The 27720-nt window shown below is 41.9% G+C and overlaps 1 protein-coding gene across 1 annotated transcript in view; it reads right to left on the bottom strand.

The window, feature by feature from the left end:
* The window catches only part of phlpp1 (PH domain and leucine rich repeat protein phosphatase 1), a gene marked incomplete at both ends in the record, with an annotated part of 41269 nt that overhangs the window by 2496 nt on the left and 11053 nt on the right, over positions 1 to 27720 (bottom strand). The window contains 13 exons of the mRNA XM_083889825.1: positions 185 to 298; positions 472 to 602; positions 692 to 854; positions 1549 to 1749; positions 2091 to 2246; positions 2802 to 2897; positions 3567 to 3627; positions 3926 to 4128; positions 5242 to 5469; positions 6704 to 6850; positions 9755 to 9903; positions 10622 to 10747; positions 11754 to 11950. Of these exons, the coding sequence (XP_083745951.1) occupies positions 185 to 298; positions 472 to 602; positions 692 to 854; positions 1549 to 1749; positions 2091 to 2246; positions 2802 to 2897; positions 3567 to 3627; positions 3926 to 4128; positions 5242 to 5469; positions 6704 to 6850; positions 9755 to 9903; positions 10622 to 10747; positions 11754 to 11950 (1972 nt within the window). The remainder of the gene's footprint in view (positions 1 to 184; positions 299 to 471; positions 603 to 691; positions 855 to 1548; positions 1750 to 2090; positions 2247 to 2801; positions 2898 to 3566; positions 3628 to 3925; positions 4129 to 5241; positions 5470 to 6703; positions 6851 to 9754; positions 9904 to 10621; positions 10748 to 11753; positions 11951 to 27720) is intronic.

Here is a 27720-nt window from a genome sequence, read left to right as displayed (position 1 = left end):
TCAGTGCAGAGGTTTTTTTGATATACGAGTATAAATGATTCATCTTTTCAATCAATATTTGAGTAATCTGGATTTATCTGCGCTCATCCTCGAGAGGCTGAGTTGGGGGTTTTTTCTCGACAAATGTGATCGCAGTTGTTTTATGTTCCTCCCCCCCCCCCATCATTGTCTGAGCAGAACTCACTTGTTCTTGACGCCAGAGGCCTCTGTGTAACCATGACTCCACACAGCAGGCCCACCAGATGCCTCATTCGACGAGAAGGTTGGGGGCGGATCGATGCGGAAGCAGCGGATGTTACTGGAAAACCATAAAACATAAAATGAATCAGATACACCATATAGCGACATAAATCACAGAGGAGAAGTCTCATTCAATGTAAATTAGCTATATAACATGAAAACATTATGGGCAAAATACAAGATACATATTTTTTCTGCATTTTGTCCTGCATAAAAAAAACAGTTACATACTTGAGCTGCTCCAGGGTCTTGTGGTCCAGATTGAGACGGGGGTTTCCAGTGAGGTCCAGCTCCTGAAGCTTGGGAGGCAGGTTCTCAGGAAGAGTGATCTCACTCAGCTCGTTGCAGCTCAGGTCCACACACTGACCAGAGAAGGCAGAGATGTCAATACTCAAAAACAGATGCACGCAGCTGGGGCTTTGTGGCCATTGTTTTACTGCTACAGGCTTACTTTCATTTCCATCAGCTGCATGACCTCAGGAAAGACCTCGATGGCGTTGGAATGGGCTATGAGTGTGTGCATTCGCCGGCAGTTCATGATGGTGGTGGGCACAGTCTTCAGCATGTTTCCACTCAGATCCACCTCCTCCAGCTCCTCCAACTTAGCCATTTTACTGATCAGGGAGAGGAGGCAATGAGTGAGGTTACATGTGCACGTGAAACAGGGCTGAAGGTAGTCATCGAATGGTCAGATTTGTATTAGCCTTTTTTCATAAGACTCTGTCAAAAACCGTGACGTTTAGACACATAAGTCTCGTACCTGATGGAGTGATTGGCTTATTATGTGTAAACGTTCTTGACACACCCCAAGCTTGTGACTTTTTGGGATGATGTAACTGTTGGATATTTTCAACATAGGCATGCCTAAGGACCCCATGGTATCACTACTTGGTATTATCCCAGATTGTATTAGAGAGTGGGCACATATTCGCCTCCTTCAGATGCTTTTTACTGCAGCTACTTTACCAAATGTATCACTAACCATTGGTTAGACCTTTACCATCCTGCTCATGCTAAACTACAGGAATTGTCCAACTATGATAAATCATGATGTTTACACACTTTGCTTTCAAAGTATGACTATGCCTTTTTGTGCTGCGTTACTTTTATTTATTTTATAACACTATATATTGACTTTTTTCATGGTAATTAAATGTACTTTTGTTTTTGTAAGGTTTGCAGGGAATATAGAAGAAGGGGGAGCATCTGTTCGGTAGGGGTGGCTGGATCAAGGTGGTAAAAGATTTTGTTCTAGCAAAAGATAAACGATTAGAGAAAGAAAAAGAAAATGGTTGGAAAGACATATACCTGGCTGGGAAGGTCTGCAGAAGGTTGAAGGCCATGTGCAGAACTCGAAGGTGCAAATGGCCGGTCAGCATGGGGACACACTTGTCTGTCAGTCGGTTGTTGGTGAGGTAGAACTCCTGCAGGATGCTGTGACTCTCCTCTGACAGGCTGGAAGGCGGCAGGTGCTCCAGCTTGTTGGCTGACGCATTCACACATCGTAAGCTGAACGTGACAAATGAAGGAGAAACTCCTTATTGCTTTCTGTCGGAAACGGACATTCAAAATTGCGACGAGTGACTTGAATTAAAAACTTTCCACTTTTATGATCCCCCTTAAAACACTCTTCACCTTCTTCTATCCTTGCAGAGCTCGGTTGTTTTATATTTGCCTGTCATGCCTGCCCTTGAGCATCTTGACTGCCGTTGATTAAAAATCCTATCCATAATTTCTGTCCTTCGTCTTGATGTACCTCCTTTTCCCCTGTGCTTAATCTTCTTGTCAGATATTGAGCGCACTATCTAATGAAGACAAAAATGACTTCCGACGATGATGATTGACGCTACCTGTCGGATTTGAGGAAAAGGTTGCATGGCAGCTCCACCAGTTGATTGTGCTGTATGTCCAAAACCTCCAGCAGAGGGCGCTCCACTCTTTCAGGTAGCTTCTGCAACTGGTTGTGTCCTGCACTCAGTTTCCTGAGACTGTTGCTGCAGAACAACCTGCAACACATGGAACATGCAGATGGTCAGGGACTCGACCAAGTGGTTCATAAACAGATGGATTGATGTATGATAGATGGATAGATAAATAGCGAGATAAAGAGATAGAGAGAGCGATGGAGAGACAACTGGACCTACATGAACTGTAACTGAAGTCGACTAAAATAGTCATGGAAATGAGAGTAAAACAGGAGGAGGATGGGGGCGAGGATGAGAACGTGAATTCAGAAAATAGCAGCGCCTCTAGTGGAGCCTGCAGCTGAAATTAATCATCCTGACACTTATTGGGTAAAAAATAAATCTGCAGACACTGAGGGGACCAGTGGATGAGACGGAGAGAAAACGGAGGAAGTGAGCTGACCTTCCAAATCTATACAAAGAGAAGGAGAGTGGGTGAAGGCTGTGAGGTTACAGGGTAGCCGTGAGATTTATGAGGCTTCATGGGGGACAGATGACAACGCCAGCAGAGGGCGGGGAGAATCATCTTGCACTGTACTCTATTTACAGGCGTACAGACACAATCCCTGAGAGGTAGAGAGACAGCGAGAGACTCACCGCGCTGGGAGCTCCGTGATGAGGTTGTGGCTCGCGTCCAGAACTTCCAGTTTCTTCGCTTCACACAGCCAGTCTGGCAAGGACTCCATACGGTTTCTACAGGAGGACAGGAGAGTGATGACAATGATAAATACTGTGCAATTTATAAAGTGCACAGACACCTAACATAGAATATAATGGGAAACCGTGTGCGTTCCAATTCTCAACAGTCCTGCTCTAGAAAGAAAACACAAGGCAGTGATTTCAGCTCTGGCTAAACTATTTCTTGTAAAATTAGTCAGTTCATCAGGTCATCGGAGTCTCAGAGGTACCATGCTTCACACAAAAACAATCAATAACCCGACGTCCTTCAGTGTCAGCCAAGTTGGAAAATGGATTTAAGAAGAACTGGATGCTTCTCAAAATAAAAAAAAAACTGTACTGCTCTTTCCATGAGCTGAGCACAGAAGCCTATCTACCACTTGACAATCAAAGCATATGTGAAAGGTCAGGGCTGATGCAGTTAAACGATAACAGACTTTCTACTTTGACATTTCACCACATTAGAAAGAACCTTGCTTTGTGTGTTTATGTCAATATACAGTTATGGGGTCTTTGAGATGAATTTTGTCACTTACAATTGACAACAACAAGCAACAACGACTGCTCTTGTGTCCTTGTAGGGCGTGGAGGTGTAAATGAGCTACACCTTCAAAATGTTTTTTTAAATGTATGCTTCACTCACTTTTTCTGAAGGTGTGTGCAAACTTTGGGGGTTTTTCTCACCTTGAAATATCCATGTAACTCAGATTGGAGGGCACAGGACTGACATCCAGTTGGCAAAGCTCTGAGGGGAAAAAACAAATACATTAACCTACAGCAAGGACAGACACGATATACAGTACGAAAAGGCAGGTAGATGGAAAATGGAGGGGAGAATTTGTAGGGGGTGACAAGTCAGCCAGAGAGACAATGCGACAGCAGAATGGCCTGAATTTATTAAGAAAATTCAGGGATATGAGAGGAGAGATTAATGTCAGTGATTTCTGTTTCGAGAAACGTAAGACAGCAGAGATGTGACGGGGAAGGGGATTTGTCGGGATTTTTTCTTGCATAGAGCATAAAGACCTGACCGACAAACCCACCGTTGTTGGAGGCGTAGATGCCTTTGAGCAAGCAACCCTTGACCTTGAGGCTGCTGATGCAGTTCCTTTCACAGTGAAGCACCTCCAGTCTTGGAAAGACTGAGGCATCCAGTTCCATCAGCCTGTTATCCCTCACATCCAGCTGGGTCACATGCCTCAGTAGGTCAGGCTCATCTGGCACCATGCTGGAGATTTTATTCAGTCTGACAGAGGGGGCAGAGAGGAAACAAAGGTTCAGCTCCAGCTGGATTGGGTCGAACTGCACATGTTGCAGCCTTTCTTGGAAGACACAGGGTGATGTTAATATATTGTGCAGGTGCTTGAGTTCTGTATAACTTTCAGTTTTTCAACAATACCATCTTTGGCAACAACTGATATATAGGTCATAGTATTCTGTTCCAAAAACAAATGCCAGAATTTGAATCACAGTTTCCGATTTAATCAGCGACAAACTGAAGCTTAAAAAAAACCCTTTAAATGCAGATACAAAATTGGTTATTTTAAAACACTGAACTGGATCATTTGATCATTTTATCTTTTCACAATTTCATGGTTATACTTTGTGGTTTTATTAAATACTACAAATGTATGCTCTTCACACTGTCTCTGCTAGAACTAATCTAAAAATGTGGTTTAAACCCAATAGTGGTTTATTAAAAAAATGCATATTCATTGGTTTCCTCAGGTTTTATTTGTGAAGAACTAAAATATATCAAACGTCATACAAAACGCCATGAAGCAGGGAAAAGCAGCAAATCCTCACAACTGTGGGGCTTAGAACAGCCAATCTTTAATACTGCTGGGTACAAATTACATAACTCACTGGCTTTATTTCCCGCGTAAGAAAGAGTTATTTTTAAGAAACAGAAGTTTCTAAATTAGACCACAAACACCATCAGAAATACGAAACGATCTTTGCCCAAACAGGTGAGTGATGCTGGATGGACTGACCCTGTTTAAGCAAAGTCAGAGGGAGTCAAGTATTAACTGGAAAATACTGCAAGTCACTGCAGCTCTGTTCTTTTCCATGCAATGGGAAGACACTTGATGGAGCCACCTCAGGCAAATGATTTCCTGATTCCGTGCTGTCTCGCTGTTTGATCCTGTTCTGGCATCCTCTTAGTGTTTTTGTTTCTATCATTAGTGGAAAAATATGTCATTGAGTGCAGTGATTGGCACATGTTCTGCTGTATGACAAAGGAAAGGGATGCTTGTTCTTGACATTTGACAGCTAGTAATTATAAAAAAAAAAAAGTCATATCCTAATCCAGATCATTTGTATTTATACTTGTAATAATTCACCCATACTGTTGTACCTTAGGTCAATGTGTTTGACTCGGAGCAGCCGGAAATTCTGCAAGATGAGTATCTCTAGGTCGTTGCCAGCCATACACAGCTTCTCCATGGAGGCCAAACGCTCCAGCACCTGGGGGACGTGGTTGAATTGGTTGAAGGAAAGGCCTAAATAGCTCAGCCTCTGGAGAGAACCCAACTCATTGGGCAGGTCTTCTAGACTGTTGCCATCCAACAGGAACGTCTGCAAACTAAGAGAAGAAGATGAGCGTGTTTCCTTATTATCACTGGCAGTGTGTCCTCAACACTGTATGAACGATGACTTGGTCTGACTTTGAGCGCCTGTAATCATCACGACACTTTAAATCCAGCAGATGGCAGTAGCATCATAAATGCCCTACTGGCCACTGCAAGAATTTACAAGCATACCAGACCATACAGGCATCTCATCCAGCCTAATTTCAATCCACATACCTGTGAACTTATTTTCAAATGAAATGTCAGTTTAAAGTATGTGTCATACCTGAGCAGTCAGTGGTGACAAAGACCAATTACAGAACAATATACCTGTTTATTTTCAGCTGGGCTCACATATCAAATATTTCTGAATATGATAGGTAGCTGTATTTAGAGATATACTATTAGGAAATGGTCTTTACAGTGTTCCATCCTCAAGATGCTCTTGGTGTAGAATTGTTTTGGAGCTGAATAACATAACAAGGTCAGGGAACAAACTGAATATCATTTTTCAGCCACGAGAGCCAAGTGACATAATTCATGTAAGAGATAACATCGTTTTACTGGCAATAGAGTCCTTACAGAAATTGAAGGAGCTTTAAAGGAAAAGGTGTGCACCAACATACAAGAGGACGTGGTTTAAGCTTTCTGCACAACAGATCAATAAAAGGATAAGGAGATTTTTTTCAGGCAGATTAAAAACACCAAGACCAGTGATGGGCCATGACTCTGATAAATGTCAATGGACAGCACCACAGATGATCAGAGGGAATTGAGTTTGTTTTGTTTGCTCACATGCTGAAATAACAAAGCGCACACCGTGGCAGCTGTTTTGCCATGTTCTTGCTGTTGGGTAACGTTTGGCTTTTGTAAACAATTGACACTCAAACCCAGAAAAATGCTGTTCCCCAAGGACTGGTTTCATGTCAGTGGTAAACCCCTGCCACGAAAATGAAAGAGTTGGGTAATCACCTACATCACAAGTTACCAAAAGTTGGGAGAGGCAAGATAAATACAAAAAGAAATCAGTGACTCGGCATTGAAATCAGCCACATGCAGAGAGGAAGAACAGCTGTGGTGTGTTTTGATTGGAACTGAACTTTAGAGTCAGGTATGTTTATCAAAGATTTAGATCTTGACAAATGAAATCTAAGACCACCTCACAATGCGGCCGCAGACCTTTGGACCCCTCTGTGAATACCGTTGGTTCTCATCAAATCAGAATCTGTATCAACAGTTGTTACTCACTTGGTCATAACTCCCACAGAGCTGGGGACAGAGGCCAGGTAGTTACAGCTGAGGTTGACCTCTGTCAGGGTGAGTATGTCACAGATGGCCGGAGGAAACTGACCGATGTGGTTGTTGGACAAGTTGAGGCTTCGCAGACGAGAAAACCTGTGACACGACAGAAAACAATGAGGGACAACATGAAGTGAGAAGTTAAGAAAGGAGGAAAGACGCGACTGGAGATGTGGCTGTTTCTTGTTGACATGAATGTTACAAAAGAGTGGATATTCATCATGACTCCATGAATGAATATATTAATGGGAAATGTCACAAAGTGCAGCTTGCAGTGAATTTGTGTTTGTGAAAAAACACACTCGACACACCCATAAACAAAGACTTTCTTTCAACTACACCGTAGCATTTGATTGTTGAGCAAATAAGCAAGGCAATGACGTGGGTGTTGTTCATTCAAACACCGGTGGCCACTGTTATTTGGTGTGGTGTTCCATGGCAGAGCAGTGACCTTCAGAGGGGTTTGCCCCTCAGTGGGGAGGGAACCAAGGGAAGAAGGCGGAGCAGAGGGAAGGACTTACTATGGCCTTATTTACCCACACACACACACACACACACAAAACCATCTATCACCTATTATGTGCAGAGATAGAGCAGCTATGTCAAGTCAGACATTGGCAGCACACCATATTAGCACCGCAAGCCTGGATCAGGTGCCTAAATTGGTAAGATGTCAGATTTTCCTACCCATGTGCACAAACACACATAGTTCATCATGATGATGGAGGGGGGGGGGTGAAGCAGACAAGATGTCAGGGCTATTGATTAGGGTGGCCAAATAATTCCAGCTGAGGGTGACTCCTGCAGGCAGTGTGTGGGAAAATGTAATTTCACCATTAAACAAACCCCTGCAAACTGCTGAGTAATGCTCATACCCCCTCAGACTCTCCCTGTCTGTGTCATGCTCTGTCATTCTATCCGATCATGCTATTCTTTTTTTCTCTCTCTCCTCGCCGTCTTTCTTGTGGATTTAAAGCTGCCCCCACCATTTTTGTATCCATGAATGCGGAGCTCTTTGTCGCTCTGTGAAGCTTTTCAGTCTGATTTTACATACTATTTTAATTTTCCTCTCCACAAATGTTATTGTCTTACAATGAACAGAGAAACACAAGTTCTATTGAAGTTCTAGATGAAGGCCAATTACTGTATTTGCTAATTATGTGACAGACAAGTGCTAACAGTTGCAGAGTAACAACTTTTTCGATAATACTGCACCGCGGTATTGTTCTTCTGTTGCGCTGCTGCTCCTAAGAGGCCGAAACATTGGTTAAAACAACTTTAATATATACACTTGGCCTTAAATAACCCTCTTTATCTCAAATTCTGTCTTTATTCCACAACTCTGACCTCTGCCGTTCCCTTTCCCTCACTCATTTCCTGACTCTCACGTCCGCTCTCTATCACTGACCTGTCATACATATGTAAATAAACAGGCCAAAGATTCAATCAGATGCATGGAACGTCAGTCTTCATCCTAAGCGGGGTGATGACCTCTGTCTCAGAGTGAGATGCATGCTGGGAAGGAAGTCACATGCTCGAGAGCAAGAGCTAGTATCCCGGACAACTGATTATGCATATCTGATTGGCAGTTCACCCACCAGTTAGTTTGTGGCCAGAGAAAAGAGAAGAGAGGTGTGTGGCAGGTTCACACATTCCACCGCTCTTGGAAAAATACAAAGCACGATGACTCCATGTTAAATGTCAAGGGAAGGCCACTGTTTATATTGCAACATGAACACACTCGCACAACTCTCCACACCAAAACACATACACCCACATTAACATAGTCTGCACAGTGTTTATTTACTCCACATCTTTTGAATTTAGTCACAGAGGAATAATGTGGTACGTTTCTCTTTATGTCAAAACTCTCTATTTCCAGCCGTTCATCTCTTCTCATTACTGACCTCCTTTTCCCTCATGCTGGGTCAAATGCGGATGAGCCTACTTAGGGTTTGGCAGCACAAAATGAACGCGACCTCGCCTGACCATCAGTGGATCTGTGCACGACTTGGTAAGATTTAAAAATATTTCAGTCGCAGTCATTCAAACTACGTAATGTGGTAAAGCATCATAAGATTCTAACCTCCAACTCATCTGTCACTTTCTACCAGGAAGACACCAGTAACTTCAGAGGACAATTACACTGGATTACATTTACTTCCTGACAACTTGATCCAACCTTCATCAAAACGACTAATTGTCTTTCCTAAAAACTTAGTGTAACCTTAAAATGTCTTTTTCTAAAACAATCTCAAGAACATGACTTTCGGATCAGTAGCCTGCAGCCACTTTTTTCAAACAGGAAAGCTCTCGCTCTCTCTCTGTCTGTCTGTTCTGCAAACACAGACTACAGTATCATAGTCACACAACTGATTCAGATTGTTAGACTTTTTGCAATAAGCTTCAGAAAAAATGACGGCCATGCATGTGTGCCAGTGTGTACATGCACGTTTATGCACACACACACACACACACACACATACACACGATGACTAAGTCTTGGATGTGGGCTTTAATCTGGGACCCTGATGAGCATGCAGCAGATGGTGTACACAGAGAGAGAGAGAGTGAGGGAGGCCAGGGATATTAAAAGCCTCCCTGCAGAAGTAACAACCCTTTTTCACCTTTGAGCTTGTTTGGCCTGGCCTGGTACAGCTCAGCCTGCCCTGGCGAGACCTTTTAGACTCCATGTGCCAATGACCACAGTCCAGTCTAGATTGTTCAGATCAATTGTCGGAAAAAACTTAACCTGTCCAGACCAAGCAGCCACAACCTGCTGTGTCCAATGAAGCCTTGCTATGTCTCATCTCTCCGTCTTCTATTGTTTCCACATTATGTAAAGCTTTGCTAAAACCTTCTCAAGTCTCATCTTGCCCACTCGGCACCATCTCCTCGCGTCCCTTCTCTCATTTCTCGTCATCCACCGCTTCCTGCTTCTTTGTCTCCTTGTAATTCATCCTCAGGTGTGTTTACTGTAGATTTGCAATGGCACCATACCTCTGCAGCTGCTGCAGCCGCTGGTCTGCAGGCAGGAAATTGTGTTTGAGGTTGAGATGGGTGAGGTCGTGGCTGTAGAAGAGGTTGGTAGGAAGTTGCTCCAGGCTGCAGCAAGACAGGTCCACCGAGTTTATTCTCTGGGACACCATCTAGATTGAGGTGAGAGATCAAAGTGGGAAGAGTGAAAAAAAAAAAGAGATTTAAGAGTTTAATAGGATTAACTCCATGTAAACCTCTACTGGTTTACTCCATGTAGGCTTCATCTAATGGGTCAAATGTCATTCCATTGCTCATCTTTTTAGGGAAATCAAACATTACATCATCATCTAAGGTAGTTAACTGCAGGTGTGCAGAGCCGTTAACCCTTAATCATTTGGTAGTCAAATTTACAGGCACACAGACGCTGCAATGTACAGTGAAACACATCTACAGCCTGTGAACTTGAGCCTTTCGGAGTGGAGCGAGCTTGCGGCTCAGCAGTTGTCACTGGGGCACGTGCTGCTTCTTTCCAAGCTCCTATTCTGAGTGGCCCTCTGGGTGCGGGTGACATGCATGTCCCTGTTAATATTTAGAAAAAGGGTTTCTGGCTATGGCCTACTTGAGTTCAAATGAGAGAGAAAAAAGAAAAAGAGAGTCATGAGTGGTGTTTATGCTCCCAGAGACACTTCTCATTGTGTACACTACAGAGTGGACGGCAGTGAAATGTGCACTTAGCTCAAACACTCCCATATTTTCAGACTTCAACTCACAGTCGTGTGTAATATACAATGCAGTTGACCCAGAAGTATCATGCAGAGCATATGCTTATGATCTCTGTCTCTTGTGCACATACACACACACACACACACACACACACATATGGGGTACCTTGGCAGCATGTCTGTGCCAGCGCAGGTGCTCTGTGAAGCTGTCAAAGCTGACGTAGTACGTTTGACTCTGAGGACCCGCTGAGCTGAAGGCCAAACAGTGATTGTGCTTCTTCACCTCCTCCACCTGCAGCACAACACACAGGAGTAACATTGGTATTTGAAATACTGATATCTCTGACCCCCCCCCCCCCCTGTGAATATACAGTAAATGCCAAACCTATGACCTATAGATTCACACAATAGGAAAGAAAAGGAAGCAAGAGAAAAAGCTGAAACATGGACAATAAGTACATTTACGAATCGGCTTCTGCTGAAGGAAATTAGACGCTTCATGGCTAACGGGTATTCAGTCAAGCAGAATACTTGTATATGAGGCAGGCATGATCATCTAGTGGACATGTGCGTGACATCAGCAAGAATGACTGTATGTGAAATAGCTTTTTTAGACACGCAGAGCCACACACACACACGCTCTCGGGCACATGGACTTTGTGAATGAATGGCTGACAAGTTATGGGGACTGAATAGAATGCTGGCCCTCACAGCAACAAACTCACCACATGCAGGCACGTGCAGACGCAATGTGTGCATGAATGGTTGGGCAGAGGTCATGTGTTGTGTGACAAATGTTAAGGTGTGGCGGCTTTGTATCAGGCTTTCCTGAACAACAATTAAACCTTATAACCACTGGCACTACAGATACAGATCCATAAAGCTATAAAACAGATAAAGGAAATGTTTACGCAGGCGGTTTACAGAGAGAGAATAAAGCAACTATGAAGTGAGAGGGATCCATTACACTAAAGATTGTAGAGTGTCTTGACTACCGATTAGAAGGAAAAAAAACATTTTGACTTTGTTAAGCCTGGCTTGCATCATTCCTGTTTGACCTTGAGCTGACATGAGCAAAACAGGAAGTCGTCTTACAAATAAAGGACAAACAGTTGTTGAAGGTGAAATGTCATCAAGGACATGTTTCCCTGCAGTAGTCATTTGCAGAGGGTAATAACACTTTGTCAGGTCACTCTCTGCTGATATGACATGATGGAGTTTATCATCCAAAGCATGGAAGAAAAAAAAATGTCTATGCGATGCCAGTCATGTCCTGCTGCTGCGCAACATTTACGTACTTTTCCTCCAATGAGGGGCAGGATGTGCATCTTCCCTGTCTGGCTCTCCTTGACAGAGGAGACGATGAGACAGGTGCCGCACAGAATGACCTGCCGTCTGGTCCAGCGGTTGACTGGTAGCTGCAGTTTCCCTTTACGAACGTTGTATGTCCCTGACAGCTGGACCCGCTCTGAGCTCTCAGTGCTTTGTGGTTTCCCTGAAACAACAAGAAAATTACAGAAATTTAGCATTCAGCAGTGGTAAATGAATATCTGACAAAATACCGTCAGGGAATCATAATCAAATACATAATTAATGAAGTGACAAATAACAACACAGAATGTTTCATCACAGTCACAAAAGCACATGATTAAAGGCTGCATCTTACACTCACCGCACAGCAGCAGCAGCAGTAAGTGCAGCATAAGGTGAACTATCAAGTGTTTACGGACATACCCTGAATCTACTGGAACCATATGTTTGATCAAAAAATAAAGCTCTAAAAACCATCAACCGCACTAGCAGCTAACATCGGCACATTAGTAATTGTGTTTAACTTTAACAGCAGTGTCCTAACTTGCTGAGGATCTTTATCTTAGTTTAAAAATGTTATCTAAGCAGACATGAATGACAAACTTAACTTCATGGTAGCACTTCAGAAAGTGAGGGTAGCATCACGACCATCAGCATGACCATTAGGGAACTCTTACTTAGTTTTGTTAAGATATATCATTGATTAAATCGAACTTTTGACCTGCTGGTGGCGCCATATACATCACAACTACTTATCCTTTTTAGCACCATCTACATCTGTACAGAATTCCATGGCAACTCATTCAATGCTTGCTGGAATATCTTGACCAGAGCTGATGCTGAGCAAAAAGCGAGCTATTCCATTATGCTTTAAAAAAAATACACCCACAGTGGTCGGTATGTGTTCCCATAAGATCTAAATGCATCACATTTGTCAGCTTTACATGTCCTACTTTGCACACAGAATTGAAACATGTAGATATGCATCAGGTCTCAAACTCAATAGCAGGTGCACCACGTCTACTTTATGCTCTTACAGTTTCTGAGTTGCCTGTATTAGGTTTTAGCCATCTGTCTTGCTCTCCTCCATGCCCCGTACTCTTGCTTCACCGCTAGCCTGCCAAACCTGACAGTCAGGCTGCTTATCAGGCGTTCTGTCAGCCAGGCTGTTTTATCGTTCTGTCTAAACATACACCTGCTTTGTGTCTACTTCCACCTCCGCAAAAAAACCTCCCCAGGCTGGCATGTGCTGTCCTCCTCCCCCCTGTCATTTCACTTGTATCTGTCCGGCTGCCTGGCTTTTGCTTTCTCCATTCTATCTATAGTTTTGTGCTTTTTTTTTTTGCTTGGAGCATGTTTAATCTCCCCGTTTTTTTTTTTTCCATTCAGCTGAAGAGATTCATGGCTTGGTTTTGACAAAATTGTCCTTTCCAAGCGACAGATGGCATTAGAAAATGTCTCTACTTGTGCCATGGCCTGCTATAAATTGGCTGCATCCCTCTTGCTCTTTCACACCTATTTCACTTTCACTACAAATACACAGGAGGCTCTTTTATGAACACGCCTGGTTATGTTGCTGTAAAGGAGACCCCCCTTTTTTTTAATCTGCCTATGCTTGTATACACTGAAGGAACAAACATGTTGCCACCCCCGAGTGCAATTTCACATAGCGTGCCAGCATGACAAAATCTGAGGCGTAACATGGAGCGTGTAAGAACAACGTTGATGGCGTTTCGTCCTACTATACTGGCTCTCGCTTTTACAAACACACCCGCCTGTCACTGCGACTACCTCCACCACCATCATAAAGGCACCAGGAACCCACAACCATTCTACATTTTTATCTTTAATACAAAACAGTGAGAAGGAATAAAGTCACAAATGTGTCGCCTTGAGCAGGCATCACACATGTCACTTCATGACACACACACAGAGTGAAGCAGAAGGGTGGGGGTGGGGGGTCCAAAGAGAGGAAGAAAGATTCAATAGGGCAAGCTTACTCTCGCTCTCATGACTTTAAATAATTCAGTTTTTCACATGCCGTCTGTACTGGGCCCTGCTTTCATCCAACACACTCAGCAGAGTGAGAGAGCGAGAACAACAATCTGACCAATGGTTTGCTCATGTAAACTGACGTGGCTGAACCTGAGGTTCGCACATTTTTAATTTGAAAGATTTAAACAAACAGGTACACAACGGTAATTACATCGACCTTTCCTCTGTGCTTCAATCTAATCTTGTTCACTGAACAATCAATAGGCTTGTTTGCGAAAGGATATTTGCTCTGATTAAATTGCTGAGTATCAGACTGTTATTAAATGTTTATCAAGACTCATGTTTGACTACAAGGGTGAGTTGTGCTGGCATGCTTACAGTATATGGAATAGCACACAAAGCTAGAGGCCATATGTTAGAGCAGGAGTAAACTTTTAATAATTAGGGTCGGGGTGCACAGAGTATATTACTGATGCTTTCTGGAGAAAGAACATCACTGCTTAACTGTACTACACACACGAGACCCAAAAAACACCATGTATAAGATATTATTTCTCCATGTGTAAAAAATCACTTTGATTTTCCATGCAATGGCAACCTAAACATGGACCTCCTTCTATAATAAGCTGCACACGATTAATGCCGCTCTGCACTCACTCAAATCAAAACACCTTTAGAGTTTTAATGGTAACTGAAGGCTACATCATAGGGAATCATGGGGAACATGATGTAGAAACTGAAGAGAAATGTTTTCATATCAATATTCAGTTTTTCTTTAAGAATGGAACTGGCAATTATCTGTTGTTTTAAATATGCAAACTAACAAACTACTAACTAATTATTGAATCTGTCTAACCTCAGGAAGAGGTAAAATAAGTAGATTTAACTTCTACATCTCCACCACAACTACATGAATCCTTAGATGAGATATGTCCACCAAATTTCATCCAAATCCACACGATATCTTGCTACCAGACAGACAAACCAACTGGGATGACTGAACAGACTGATTCCCCCCTTTCCAACTGCACTGGCTGGCAGAGGAAAGCAGCAGGAACATATTTTCATGACTGAGCTTAGGAAGGGGGTTTGTGTTGCATTAGACAAATTATTCACAAGCTTTTAGCCTCAATATGTCACATGGGCATAGTCCTACTATTTTTAGGTCTTTTGTTGGAACGTGCTCTCTCCCACACAAGCATAGGCACAAATACTCACACCATGCTCCTCCTCCTACTCTTCCCCTTGCTGACATCCATACACACACACATTGACTGACAGTGATTAACCATCTTCATGTGTGCATCCTGAATGTTCATGGACCAAAAACGGCAAGAGGTTTGGTTTTTTTCAGAGTGGCGACAAATGCGTGGACTGCTTTTTCCGATACATTGGAAAAGGATGTTGTAGTTTTACAACTATCTCTCGTGGATGCGGGATGACTGGATGGAAGCAAATATGTCAGTCTAACCATGGGAATGCACAGTGGAGGAAGCGGAGAGATGGGTGGGACTACCACATGAGCATCCTGTTTGGAGCAGAGACAAGCGGGATCTCATGGTAACCTTACAGTAGGGGAAGGACGTTATAACAGACAGTTGTATTCCAAACGTATGAACCGCTGGCCACCTACACTCGAAATATTTTGAGCAGCAATAACGTTAGTCATTGTGGTGCATCCCATAATCTGTGGGAGACGCATAAAATGTGAATTTAAAAATAATAGATGGGCCCAGCAAGGTGGGTGTGTTCAGAAGTCAAGTCACAGACTATTCCTGGACCTACTGCATGTAGGAGCAGGAGTAATACAGTGTGTGTTTGTGATGGTTACTGAAGAGGACTTCCTTCCTTTTTTCCCAAGCTCAGGAAAAGCAGTTTCCCTTCTACATTCGGTCCCAATACCGATGTGTGTACTGTGCACCCCTACTACTCTCTCACACACACACACAAGACAAAATCTTTTGTTACCAATCTCACTTCAAAAGGTGAAAACTATCCACATCAATATAGTTGATGTGCTTTGAAAAGCTTGGCTTTTAAACATCAATTTCATTGAATGTTAAATGTGGCTTTATTTATGTAATATTATGGAAAAAATCGAAATATGATAAACACTGGAGAGGATCTCAGTATTCTGCTACAACGAGATCCGAGGCAATTTCCTAACAGTTAGGACACTAAGCCTGAGAAACGCTCATTACTGTATTATCCAAGATTAAGCGTGCAGATGTGTAACAGCTGCAACTGACTGTCAGCAAGTAGCACTCTCTGAATACTAATGTATATGTAGACAAACCACAAATAATACAAGTCCAAATAAAGCAGGTCAAGAAAACAATCTGGAAAGGGAATGGTAATAAGATTCACATCAATGACAATGACATGTTTTGGATTTATTTACTCAATAAAACACACAGAAAAGGACATGACAACTGCTAGTCCGAAACTGTTTTTTCGGGACTGCAGGATCATACAACCACTTCCTGTTTTGAGCCACAATTTACCTTGGAAGAAGGCGACAAAAGTGATGGTGGACTGGAGCATAAACTCGTCTGTTCGTAAAAGCAGATTAAGCCAGTCTGTGGAATATGTCAGCGGTTGTTGCCAACCAGGACAGCATACACAACAAGACCTTTCCACCACCTGAGAAGGTGCTCATGTTTGCCAGTTCTCCTCACAGACATCCTGCAATTAGTAGTTAGTATCAGCACCTAAAATATCTGTTATTTTATTGTACAAAGTACATCATAATAAATCAATAAATTAGGTTAATATAATTAAACCACAGGGTTTTTGGGGCTATATCAGCAGAATAAATATATGGTGATGACTGTTTTGCCATACTGCCTAGTCCTACTTACTATTCACAGCTGGTTTTCCCTCTGACTACCACCCTGGATGCCCTTCTGCCCCTGTTTTCCATCACTGTTAGTTATCTGCACCCAGGGTTGACCTCTATCCATTCATCTTAGATTTATCGGATCAATGTTTCTTTCCTCTGGATCTTCTCAGTAATGGCAACAAGGATGCATCTCTTGGTTAATCATCCTGACCTAGTAAATGCAACCTGACATCAGCACACCTCCACTACAGGGCTGGGCATGCCGTACCGTAGGGCATCGATGACCCACATAAGTCTCAGCGGAGCATGCGTAGCAGCACTCTTCCGTATTCTATAGGCGGTGACAGATGTGATGTACTGGATGGTAAGATTGTAGGACCTATAAATACTTCTAAGCCACCATATTTGGTTGTTTTATCACCACTATGTTATTTTTATTTAAATGTTTCAGGATCTCAACTATGAAAACATTACAACAAAGGTAGCAATTATAAAAAAAAACACAGTCATCAAATGAGCCATGAAGTGTTGGAGATACTAACTTGTAAAGAGGTAACAGGAGTTGAGGGAAGCTGATGGAGAAGAGAAATGGAATTAGACGTAAGACTGAGCAGGCCAGCTGTTACAGTAACTGCACTATCCTCCTGTTACGCACACACACAATGTTAAAATTCATCCATTTAAAGGTGTGTGGCTGCAGGTGAAGGAAGGAAAGGCTTCCCATATCTGATCAGATATGCCTTTAAGCCCAAATCGCTCCACTCATTTACTTGCTTCTCCATCTCTCCTCCCTGTCTCTCCCAGTCTTCGGGGATGACTTGTGGTGATTACCTAGATCCAACGTGACAGGCTGTGTTAAGCCAACTGCCAACTGTCTGCTCAGGCAGCAGTAGACGAGCCTTGCTATGAGGTTGCAAAGGCCATCACGGGTGACAAGCTGCTCGCTGCACTCACCTACAGTATATATGTTCCGCCACATTCCCCCCCTCACGTTGCACTTTACTTCCCTACACCTCACACGAGGATGCATGTGCAGAACTGTGAACACAACATGTGGTGATGGGTGTTTTTCAGTAGCGCCGTTTAGCTTCACACGTTCCGACATGAGTGATCCTTAATTAGCAGCCTCTTAATCGTATAAACATCCTTTTAAAAGTTGCCACATGTGCTCACACAAATGGGCCCACGGAGGAGCAGGGGATGCCTCTGCCTCTGGGACTGACGAGATGTTACTGTGTGAAATTTGTCAAGCAGTCCTTTTGTATTTAAGAAGACAGGATAATTTTTTATTTTTTTTAATTCATATCTGCTTTTTATCCCCACAGAACCAGCATTTTGGGAGCTCTGTCATGTCAATGTAACGGAGAGTGTTCTTATTTTAAAGGTCCCATATTAAGCAAAATGAACTTTTTAATTATTTAAATCCTTATATTTGGGACTTTGGAAGTCCTATCAGTCAGCAAAGTGTAAAAAAAGATGACTCACTCATATTTTTGTGGTCCTCCTCAGTCTAAGTACAGGAGATAAAACATGCCATGTTGACTTCCACGCTTGAACTGCTGTGGTGCTTCATCCTTATGGTATTTTGACCAAAGCATGTCTGTGAGCATTCTACATTCTACAAATATGGTATAATATGTGACCTATAAGTTGCGTTTATCTAATAATAACGTTATCAGTATAAAGGCTCATCAAATGAAGACGATAGCTTCATTTTGTGGTTAAATAGTATGGCTTTCAAGATGGTCCATTGCTTTGGCCCATACCGAGATGTCAAAACAACTAATAAATGATGTTCTCCAGATGATAGAGACTGACGTTTCCCACAGCAACACATTTCTGGTCTCGAGTAGAACGTCTCCAGAATTAACGTTTGAATTTCCCTAAAGTTCAGTGCAGATGTTCATGGGCCCCGATGATGAACTGTAACACATTCAGAGACTCTGATATCTTTTCTCTGCCATCATAACATTTGTGACAAAATGATCCCGACCATACTGTCCATATTATTTATGGCTTTTATTCATGCAATGTCACCTCGAGAGTGCGGCCAACTGTGGAACAGCTGTGAACTGTGCAGTGTTTGGACAGCTCCACAAGCAGTTGATTAGGTGGATGATAATTTATTTAATTATCCACAATGCAGCTTGCTTTCATTAACTGTTCAATTATTAAAACCATTAAACATGATTAGATTGTGATGCCTTTTAGACGGGGTGAGGCACATCTGTGAATGTTTAGAGTGATTTGTAAAAGAAAAAGAGGTTTTTAAAATCTACCAACAGTATATTAACATACATCCCAAGTCCATGGAAGTTAGTACTGTATGTAGGAGTCCTTCCACTCTTTGTAAAAGCTGAGAGATACTTTGCTTTGTGCTCCTGTCCATTGTCAATCATCACCAAGTATCATTCAGCTTAAAAAGCTCAGCTGAGGTGATGCATCTTAACCCCCAACCTCCACAGTTATCAGCTGGTGGTACAGCATTAAGGCAGTGTACTTTGACCCAGGGAGCTCTGGGAAAATATGTCGCTGTGGCCCAAGTGACCATGACAAATCCACACATCCATCCCCGCATGGAGAGCAAAGTGGATAATTAATGGCTTGATGGATGCCCTCAAATTCTGAAAGCTCATCTCTCTTAAACATGTCACCAGGAAGGACACAATCAAAACAGAAACGCACACATGCACAGGCACACACTATACGAGACCTTCACTTTCAGTCCAGTGAAACACATCCTGAATCCAAATGAGGTCACAGCCTGCAATATCTTCCCCATCAAACCATTATTACCCTCTGTCCCTGGGGAGAAGGGAACTAAACACCCCACTGCTATTAGAGGCATTGTACAACTCCAGCTATTAGGTCAGTGCATTACCACCCACTGCCTATAGGGGCAGTGTATGAATGCATAGGAAAGGGATGAACTGAAGAGGATTTGTAGTGCTCTGTAATGCTGAATTATCTTCTCTTTTTACTTGAATTTGACCCACTAGCTCTTCTCTATTTTCATTTCCGTATATGACTTAACACCCGACAGGAAACAACTAATCTACTTCCTATCCTCACATATCAGATTATTTTAACCTCATGCAAATTTGAATTCATGGGCAAAAGCAAAACGTGTATATTGTACCTAGAAGTGACAATAAGTCACTCATAACTCATGCCTGACAGCTGTAATGACGAACTACAATAAAATAAGGCTCCCATAGGAGGTTAATAAATCATACTGTGCAGCTATGAATGTATTTAAATAAAGGATTTATGTACCAGTAAGTGAAAGACATAATAGCGTTTCCATCAGCAGCATTGTCTCTCACACTGCTCACTGCATTGTGCACATGCTTCGTCGTGCCGTTCAATCAATATCCATCCAAAAATAGAACCTGCTACAGAGGACAGCGAGGAGAGTTGCATTATGGATGCTTTAAAAGGAGGTGTCGGCATCAGTGAGTGAAAAATGAAGATTTTCCCCAGTGATTCCCTCTGTAAGTGGAGGGATCGGGAGATGACGTACATAGATGTGTGCACCCCCTTCTCCTCTCCCGGCTCCACTCCTGCTGCTGTTATGTAAGAAGTGTGTGTGTGTGTGTGTGTGTGTTACGAAACCTTACATAGGAAAACACGAGCCTGTGATCAGCCGAGCGCACAGACACACACACACACACACACACACACACACACACACACACACACACACACACACACACACACACACACACACACACACACACACACACACACACACACACACACACACACACACACACACACACACACACACGGGCTCTGGAGACTGTTTTCACTTGTTTGTGTATTAGTGAATGCAAATGTTGTCACCGTGGTGGACAAAAATGCCTGTTTACTCATGCAAATAATATGTCTGTGTAAATTAATCGAATGGGTGTACATCTCGGTATGACTGTGAGGAGCTCACACATTAATGATTTTACTATGTTTTGAATGAGCCTGTGTATGATAATAATAATAAAACAATAAATTCATAAAAAGCAGTGGAAAAAAACAGTCAAAAGAATAGTCCATAGTTGCACACATGTAGCAATCCCAGTAATTTATTTCATGGTAAGAAAAGAAGGGAATGGAAATGGAGAGTAAGGCACCATTTTTGTGACTATCTGTGTAAAAATCAGTCCAAAAATAGTTTTTATACCCCTCTAAAACAACTACGCTGGTAATAACACATTAGTGCTGATACATTAACCATCTACCCATAACCATTCATTCTCAAAAACTATAATGATCCAACTGTGCAACAAATATTCAAAAGGGGGGAATAAATAACCCACAATGTGACTTGATAAAAAAAAAGTTTTGATTTAAATCTTCAAACATTAGATTTTGCTTTTATCTGAATATAATTCCACAGCTGAAAACATTGCTACAGCGTGGCAGACGTGCAGCCCTCATTCACGATCAGGTCCAATGACAGCGACGGTGCACGTCTCTCTTTGCAGCCTGACGCCTGTGCTTAGTGAAGGATTTACATGACATTTGAGGTTTTTTACGGATCACATCAGAAGTATCAGACAGCTCAGACGGGTCTACCATGAAGTTAAATGTTAAAGGACAATGGTGACGCTTGGATAACATCTCTCGTGTATGGATAGACAATTACCTGTGTTTAACAAACATATGTGAAGTAATCTCATTCAGCCATTTACCTCTACATTAGGAGCAACTATAAACTATAAACAAGACATTCTCTGGGGCTGACAGAATTAGCACTTTAGTTGTATAAAACCATGTATAAATGCATGTTAAATAATGATTACAGTTTGGGTTTTATGCATTGTTTTGACTGTCATTTTCATTAAAAATGCAATGATGATACCAATTACAGAACTATGCAGGGTGAGCCAATAAAATAAGTAGAGAGAGAACTCGGTCTGCAAATGAATATAAATGATCACTGCAGCTCTCCTCCGTGTCGTTTGATCACAGTCCTCTATTTGCACATTATGACGTAAGAGCTATATGAAATAAAAACACACAAAATCATGAATTGGTCTGGTTCAATCAATGCAAAAATAATTCCATAAAGAACAACCACTTGGATATAATTTGTAATAAATGTATAATAATATAGCTACACAATCCATTAATGTCACTACTTCATAGTTAATTACATTAACCACCACAGAGGGAAAACTATCACATTGCTATTAGATAAAGTCAGTAGCACATTAACCATTAGCATATGACCCATTAGTTGTAAGTAGACAAATATCACACCTTGACCACATTATCTCAAGGGGACTTCAAGGAAACTTCAAACACTGAATGTAAATGATGTGCTCAGTACTTGACTGGATTCAGTGGACCAGTGCATGTGCAAACTGCAAATCATTTGTGCACATATTCCCATGACATCATCTGGACTGAGCAGCCACCCCTAGTTCAAGAGGAACCACATGTGTCTGTTACACGTATGACTAAGCTGCACAATGGTCATGTCATCTGCCTGTCCATGCGCCGCCGTGTATTTCTGCCTGTGTGTTCCTGCCCTGAGTGATGTCATTTCAAATTTGAGCTCTGGGACTTTTAAGCATTTCCACCCACACCCTGGTGTTACCAAAACAGCCAGAACTGCATTGTGTTTGTTTTGTCAGGCGCTGTGTCTCGGCCTCCTCGGAAATCAACTTTGTGATATGATGTTTACAGTGACCAAGCTAAAAGCATGTATGTGGAAACACTTATTTATCAGCAGAGACGATAAGAGAGAACAGTGAGGTCTATTTACTAAAGCAGACACATTTCTGACAAGACCTTATATTATTATTACCTTAGATCAAATTGGTAAAAACTTAAAAAAGACTGTGACGTGTCCGTCAGCTACCGTGTGTGTGTGTTTAATACAATGCATGTAAACTGTCAGATGTATTCTCCATCAAACCCAGTGTTTATGTAATGCTGTTCAATGAAGACTTAAAATGCATGATGAACTTGTTCACTGGTCTAGAAGAGGATGACTACTCCATGTTGGGAAATAATGAATAACCAGTAGGTCATGATTGCGTGAGAAAAAAGAAAAAAGGGAGGCTGCATTTCCACAAACAATATACAGCAAGCCTGCACACGTGTGAACCGAGCTACTGCTGTGTGATAGTAAATAGGCAGGAGAGCCATGGTGCCCAGTTATGTAATGTATCTGTCTTGCTTTCCCTCTCTCTCACACAGATTACAAGTACAAAGGTTTTAACTCTGTGTGTGTGTGTGTGTGTGCACGTGCAGGTTTAAATGTTTCAGAGGGCAAGGAATGTCTCAGCTAAACGGAAATTTCTCAGGTTATACTGCTAATCTTCCTTCAAAGCTCCTTCCCCTAAGTATATTACAGCAGGTCTCTGGATCTCCAGCTGCCATCCACACTCTCAAATCCTCTACCTTTTTTTGCTCCATGCAGATTTTTAAGTCTGTGTAAATGTTTTATATGTCTGTCCTCGCTAGGATTCCTCACTTGTGGCCCTGCTTACTCACAACATGACCTCTCCATCCTGCTTAGGCATGGCAGGTGCAGCACACAAAGACACAGACTTGCTGCTGTGTCACTGATATTTCTCTCCGACTTCCCCATACGATGATTAAAAATTAAAAAGGGGAAATTCCAAAATAGACCACATGTGTGGCTTCATTAATATCGGTGTCATATTCAGTATTCACAGCTTCCTCTTCAGCCCCAAACCAGGCAAAACCATTCCTTGGTCCCACCCACCTTCTGCATGCTAGTCATCCCTGCAGTTTGTCCTCAGCACAGCCTGTGCCATCACATTCAAGGATACACCGTTGACAGCTATGGGTCACTACTGTCCAGGCACAGGGTGGCACACACTCATGAATGTTGCAGCACTTGCTTTAAGCCTGACAGATCTCTGTCTAACACATGAGGACACACAGACGGGGTCGCACTGGGCATAGTACGCAGAAAAGGAAGTTGCTGCACGTATTGAGGATGCAATTAAAGCAAATGCAACATGACAACGCAGTGACAGATTTTGTCTGGAGGAGCTTATAACCCAGGTGTGACATAAGGCTTACATTGCCACTATGAGCTCCATTAAACCGTGTGTAACATCACACTGAAGCTTGGAGTCATAACATATGGGGCACAGATGAAAAACATGGGAAAGCATAAATGACGCATAAATATTTACCATGGATGGTTGCATCTTCAATTTCTTGCAAAAACAAGAACAAGGCAATCAATGTGTGGACAAATTACAGAACTCTATTTAAAGATTTAAAGATTTAGTATCATATCACCATTACGCTGAGTCAGTTGCAAGAAAAAGAACAGTTACAGTTGATGCAGCACCTTTGTCTTCCTTGTATGGCTCAAGTTCCAAAAAAGTGAATCCAATATTTTATCCAATATATTATTCAACCTCCAGCTCAGTAATAGGCGGACCTCTGTCCAGATCCGGAACCCAGACGCTATCCTAGCCACACCTAGACCTATTACCAGAAATCATTGATCACGTCCACATTTTGACTGCGCATTTGCGTTTTAACTGGCCCAGCTTTTCCAGGCTTTATGGCAGTAGCGGTCCAGGACATGCAGACCAATTACCTGCACTGTAAACTATCACGTCACGTGAGGCCACGATGGATGAGCACAGCATTATGCTACGCAGAATGTCTTGCCTTTCATTTCGGGACCGCCACACTGATCATGTGATACATGCTTTTCAGGGTCATTTCAAGTTTGTGAGCGCTGCTATTTCTACCACAAACGGCACACATTTCATCGTCATTTAATGTCCTGTTCCCGTTTCGGAGTAAAAGCACTCTGCTCTTCCAGTTCCAAAAATACATTCTTTTTTTCAGCAATTTATAATGTGAAATATCTGCAGAAATGACAGATGTGCAGCTTCTGACTGGAAAAGTCCTGACATTTATTTGATTACAGATTAAAATTATACTTTGGCATGATGAAAGGTAAGCACCGTGTACAAACAAAAGACAGACACTGCCTGTATGAAGTGAGTGAGAATCACTCCTGGTAGAGGAAGGAAGAATGGACTGAATCACAAAGAAAAGTAATTTCACATTGGTGTGATTTGAGAAGAGAAATGCAGACAAGAGAAAATATATTTTAATCAAAAATTAGGTAACAAGGATTTTTTTTAATGCAATTTCAGTCTGTAGCATTATTTCATATGTGCATCTATACTGCATTTTTGCAGGCTTATTAAATATTTGTTTTTTTTTACCTTTAATGTGCATTACATTTTTTTGTCCAATGTTAAACATGTCAAAGTATAACTTCATTATACTTGATTTGAAAGTACTTTGTTGACTTCAAATAGACACTAATGCACATTTAAATACAGTATATTGGATTTAACCACTTAACCAACTACACTTGGTCATTATGATGTTTCAGAATTTTGCTTAATGAAATTTCCTCTATCGGGACCGCTTGGGATTTTAATTAACTATCTGTGCTCTATACTCTCCACAGTTAAACAAAGGAACATATCAAATACACTTGCTCAGACAGTCAATTCTAATAAAATTTGACAACATTTATTTTTCACTGCCTATTCTCAATATATCTGTTTTTTAAAAAGATATTCTCAGATTATCCTGCTGCTCCCCCCTCTCTTTTTTTTTAAATTTTACCCAGTTCCTACAAGCAGTTTCTTAATCACAAATATTATCTCATGGTTCAGGACACTGGTTGCTCCACAGCAGCGTCACTGTGTCACCTCAACCTCCGCATTCTGTCACTCAGGAGTTGCTAATGGTCTGTGCACAGCAGCAGCAGCCTGTCTCTGAGACACTCCACACTGCTTTGATAACAAGCAGCACCTTATGCTGGATTTGGGGTGGTGGTGGTGGTGGTGGTGGTGGGGCTTAAAATGAGAGCAAGAGAGAGCAGAGAGAGAGGTATTGTAATCTTAAGCACCAGTACAATAACCCCCCTCCATGACACAGAGGTTTATGTTTACCCACCAAGAACTCAACCACCCCTTGGGGAAGTGCATCAGGGGAGGGTGAAATATGAGAGCCGGGGATGAAGGGACAGCAGCGATACAGGAGCAGGCTGACGACACGTCCCTGTGATACTGTGGCTACAGGGGTGAGATGAGAACGCTAATTGGTGAGATGGTGTCACGCAAAAGGTTAGAGCGGATTGCGGTGGAGTGCACATGCATGAGTTTGTGCGTGTGTTGACGTGTATGTCAGTGATTAATTATCTTGCAGGCACTCCCGCCTGTTTGTCGCCCTGGGTTTCCCCTGTTCATTTGTACCACTGCATTAATAATGCCTGTCGCTGACAGAAATGAAGCAGGGACATATTGCATTCAGAGCTCGGCGCCCTCGGTTCCTTGAGCCAGAAGTACTTCCAAGAGTGTCTCCTCCTTCAGCAGCATTATAAATCTTCTTTTAGTAAATCTTGACAGACCACAGGAACCACACAACAACAGTCATCCAAAATTAGCCCTTTCGCGAATGGAAGGAACATACAATTGATGCTAATGCCCTGAATAGAATCAACTTCACCTTAATAGTACCCTCACATCCACAGTTGAATTTAAATCTTTATTTTTAATGCCACCAGAATCAACCGTGCTGTTAAACTTTAACTGAAAAGGAACAAACTTACAATGAATAACCCTCTATATTCTAACCTTGGATGATTTTGATCTTTTGATCTGATTTTGACATGAAAATAAGAAATAACCCAGGCTGAAGGGCAGCATGGATTAAATTAGACAGAGATAGTTTAAATGTTACAAAACGTTGCAGCACTGATGTGAATTTACGACATTAGCCAAATGCTTCTAACTTATGAACTGAGAATTATGCAGCTATAATGATCAATGAATGCAACCCTAGTAGCTTAGTCAAGAATCAATCATATAAAAGCTAAAGTTACTGCAATACTTAAAATTAACAATTGCAGCAGCAGCATCATGTTGTATAACACACAACACACACACACCTCAATCTACAGCTGCACAACAATCAGTGTATCGAAACACCATCCACTACTTATGCTGTGAAGAAGGGGTGCATGCCTGCTTGTGTGTAATTGAAATAAAGAGGACATAGAATAGGAGCAGCAAAAGGGGCACCTGGGTCACATATCAAAGCTCAAGACCATGTGACGTGACGGTGTCAGTCTGAAATCATAACCTACTTCCATATTGTGCATTTTACACACATTCTCAATCATGTACCTCATTACCTGCATCACAGCGAGTACATGCATGTAAAACACAGTCTGCATTTTAAAATGTTATAGTAGCTTAGCAATGTGGAATTAATCAAATATTGTTTAAATTACAATTATGGTCCTCAGCGATTAAATAACAAAATGAGGGCTTTTATTCTGAAAAAAACATTTTTAATGTTGTAATGTTTGATTTCCTGTCTGCTCATCATCCGACAAAAATCTAACGCAGTCATTCAGTAGTTATTTTAAGGTCAATTCAATAGGTTAATTCAAAATGTCATGTTTAACGCCACTTTTTTTTTTTTTACGTGCAATCAATTCAATTTCTTTATAAATAATTGTGATTTCTATTTTGACCCATAATCGAGCAGCACTAGCAGATGTGATTCTTCCAAATGAGTGAGCATTAACATGTGCCACCACTTGACAGATAGACAGGTTCCTGAGTAGAGAGCAGTAGATTTGACTAATTTTTAAATATGAAGCAGAGACTACCACAGCGGGGTACTGTGCCTGCTTCAGGCTCCTGTCTGATGCGGTTTTGCTCAAATAATTAAATTCAAATATTTGTGCCATTTTAAAACCACAATTCCTCAAAAGCTGAGGCACTTCCAAAATGAATGGCTATGGAAATGCAGCGGGTGTCTTGCTCTCTGTAAATAACTCTGAACAACGTCACTGTAATGATGCTGTAGGTTACAGTCTGCCGACAAACCTGGTGTCAAATCCATCATTTTGCATTACATTTGATGCCAGGAAATACATTAACAGCATGTGGTGGCAATGGCCTACAGAAGTCTACATCATTGTCTAGAATTATTAGCTGCTTAATCCAAGATAAAGGAATGGTTAAACCACTTTGAGTTGCAGCTCCATCCCCCCCCCACCCCCTGAGGATGGACGAGCGACA

The sequence above is a fragment of the Microchirus variegatus genome (genome assembly GCF_963457635.1).
Source record: "Microchirus variegatus genome assembly, chromosome: 5".
Classification (NCBI taxonomy): domain Eukaryota; kingdom Metazoa; phylum Chordata; class Actinopteri; order Pleuronectiformes; family Soleidae; genus Microchirus; species Microchirus variegatus.
The sequence above is the reverse complement of the archived record's forward strand: the minus strand, read 5'-3'. Positions and strand labels throughout refer to the sequence as shown.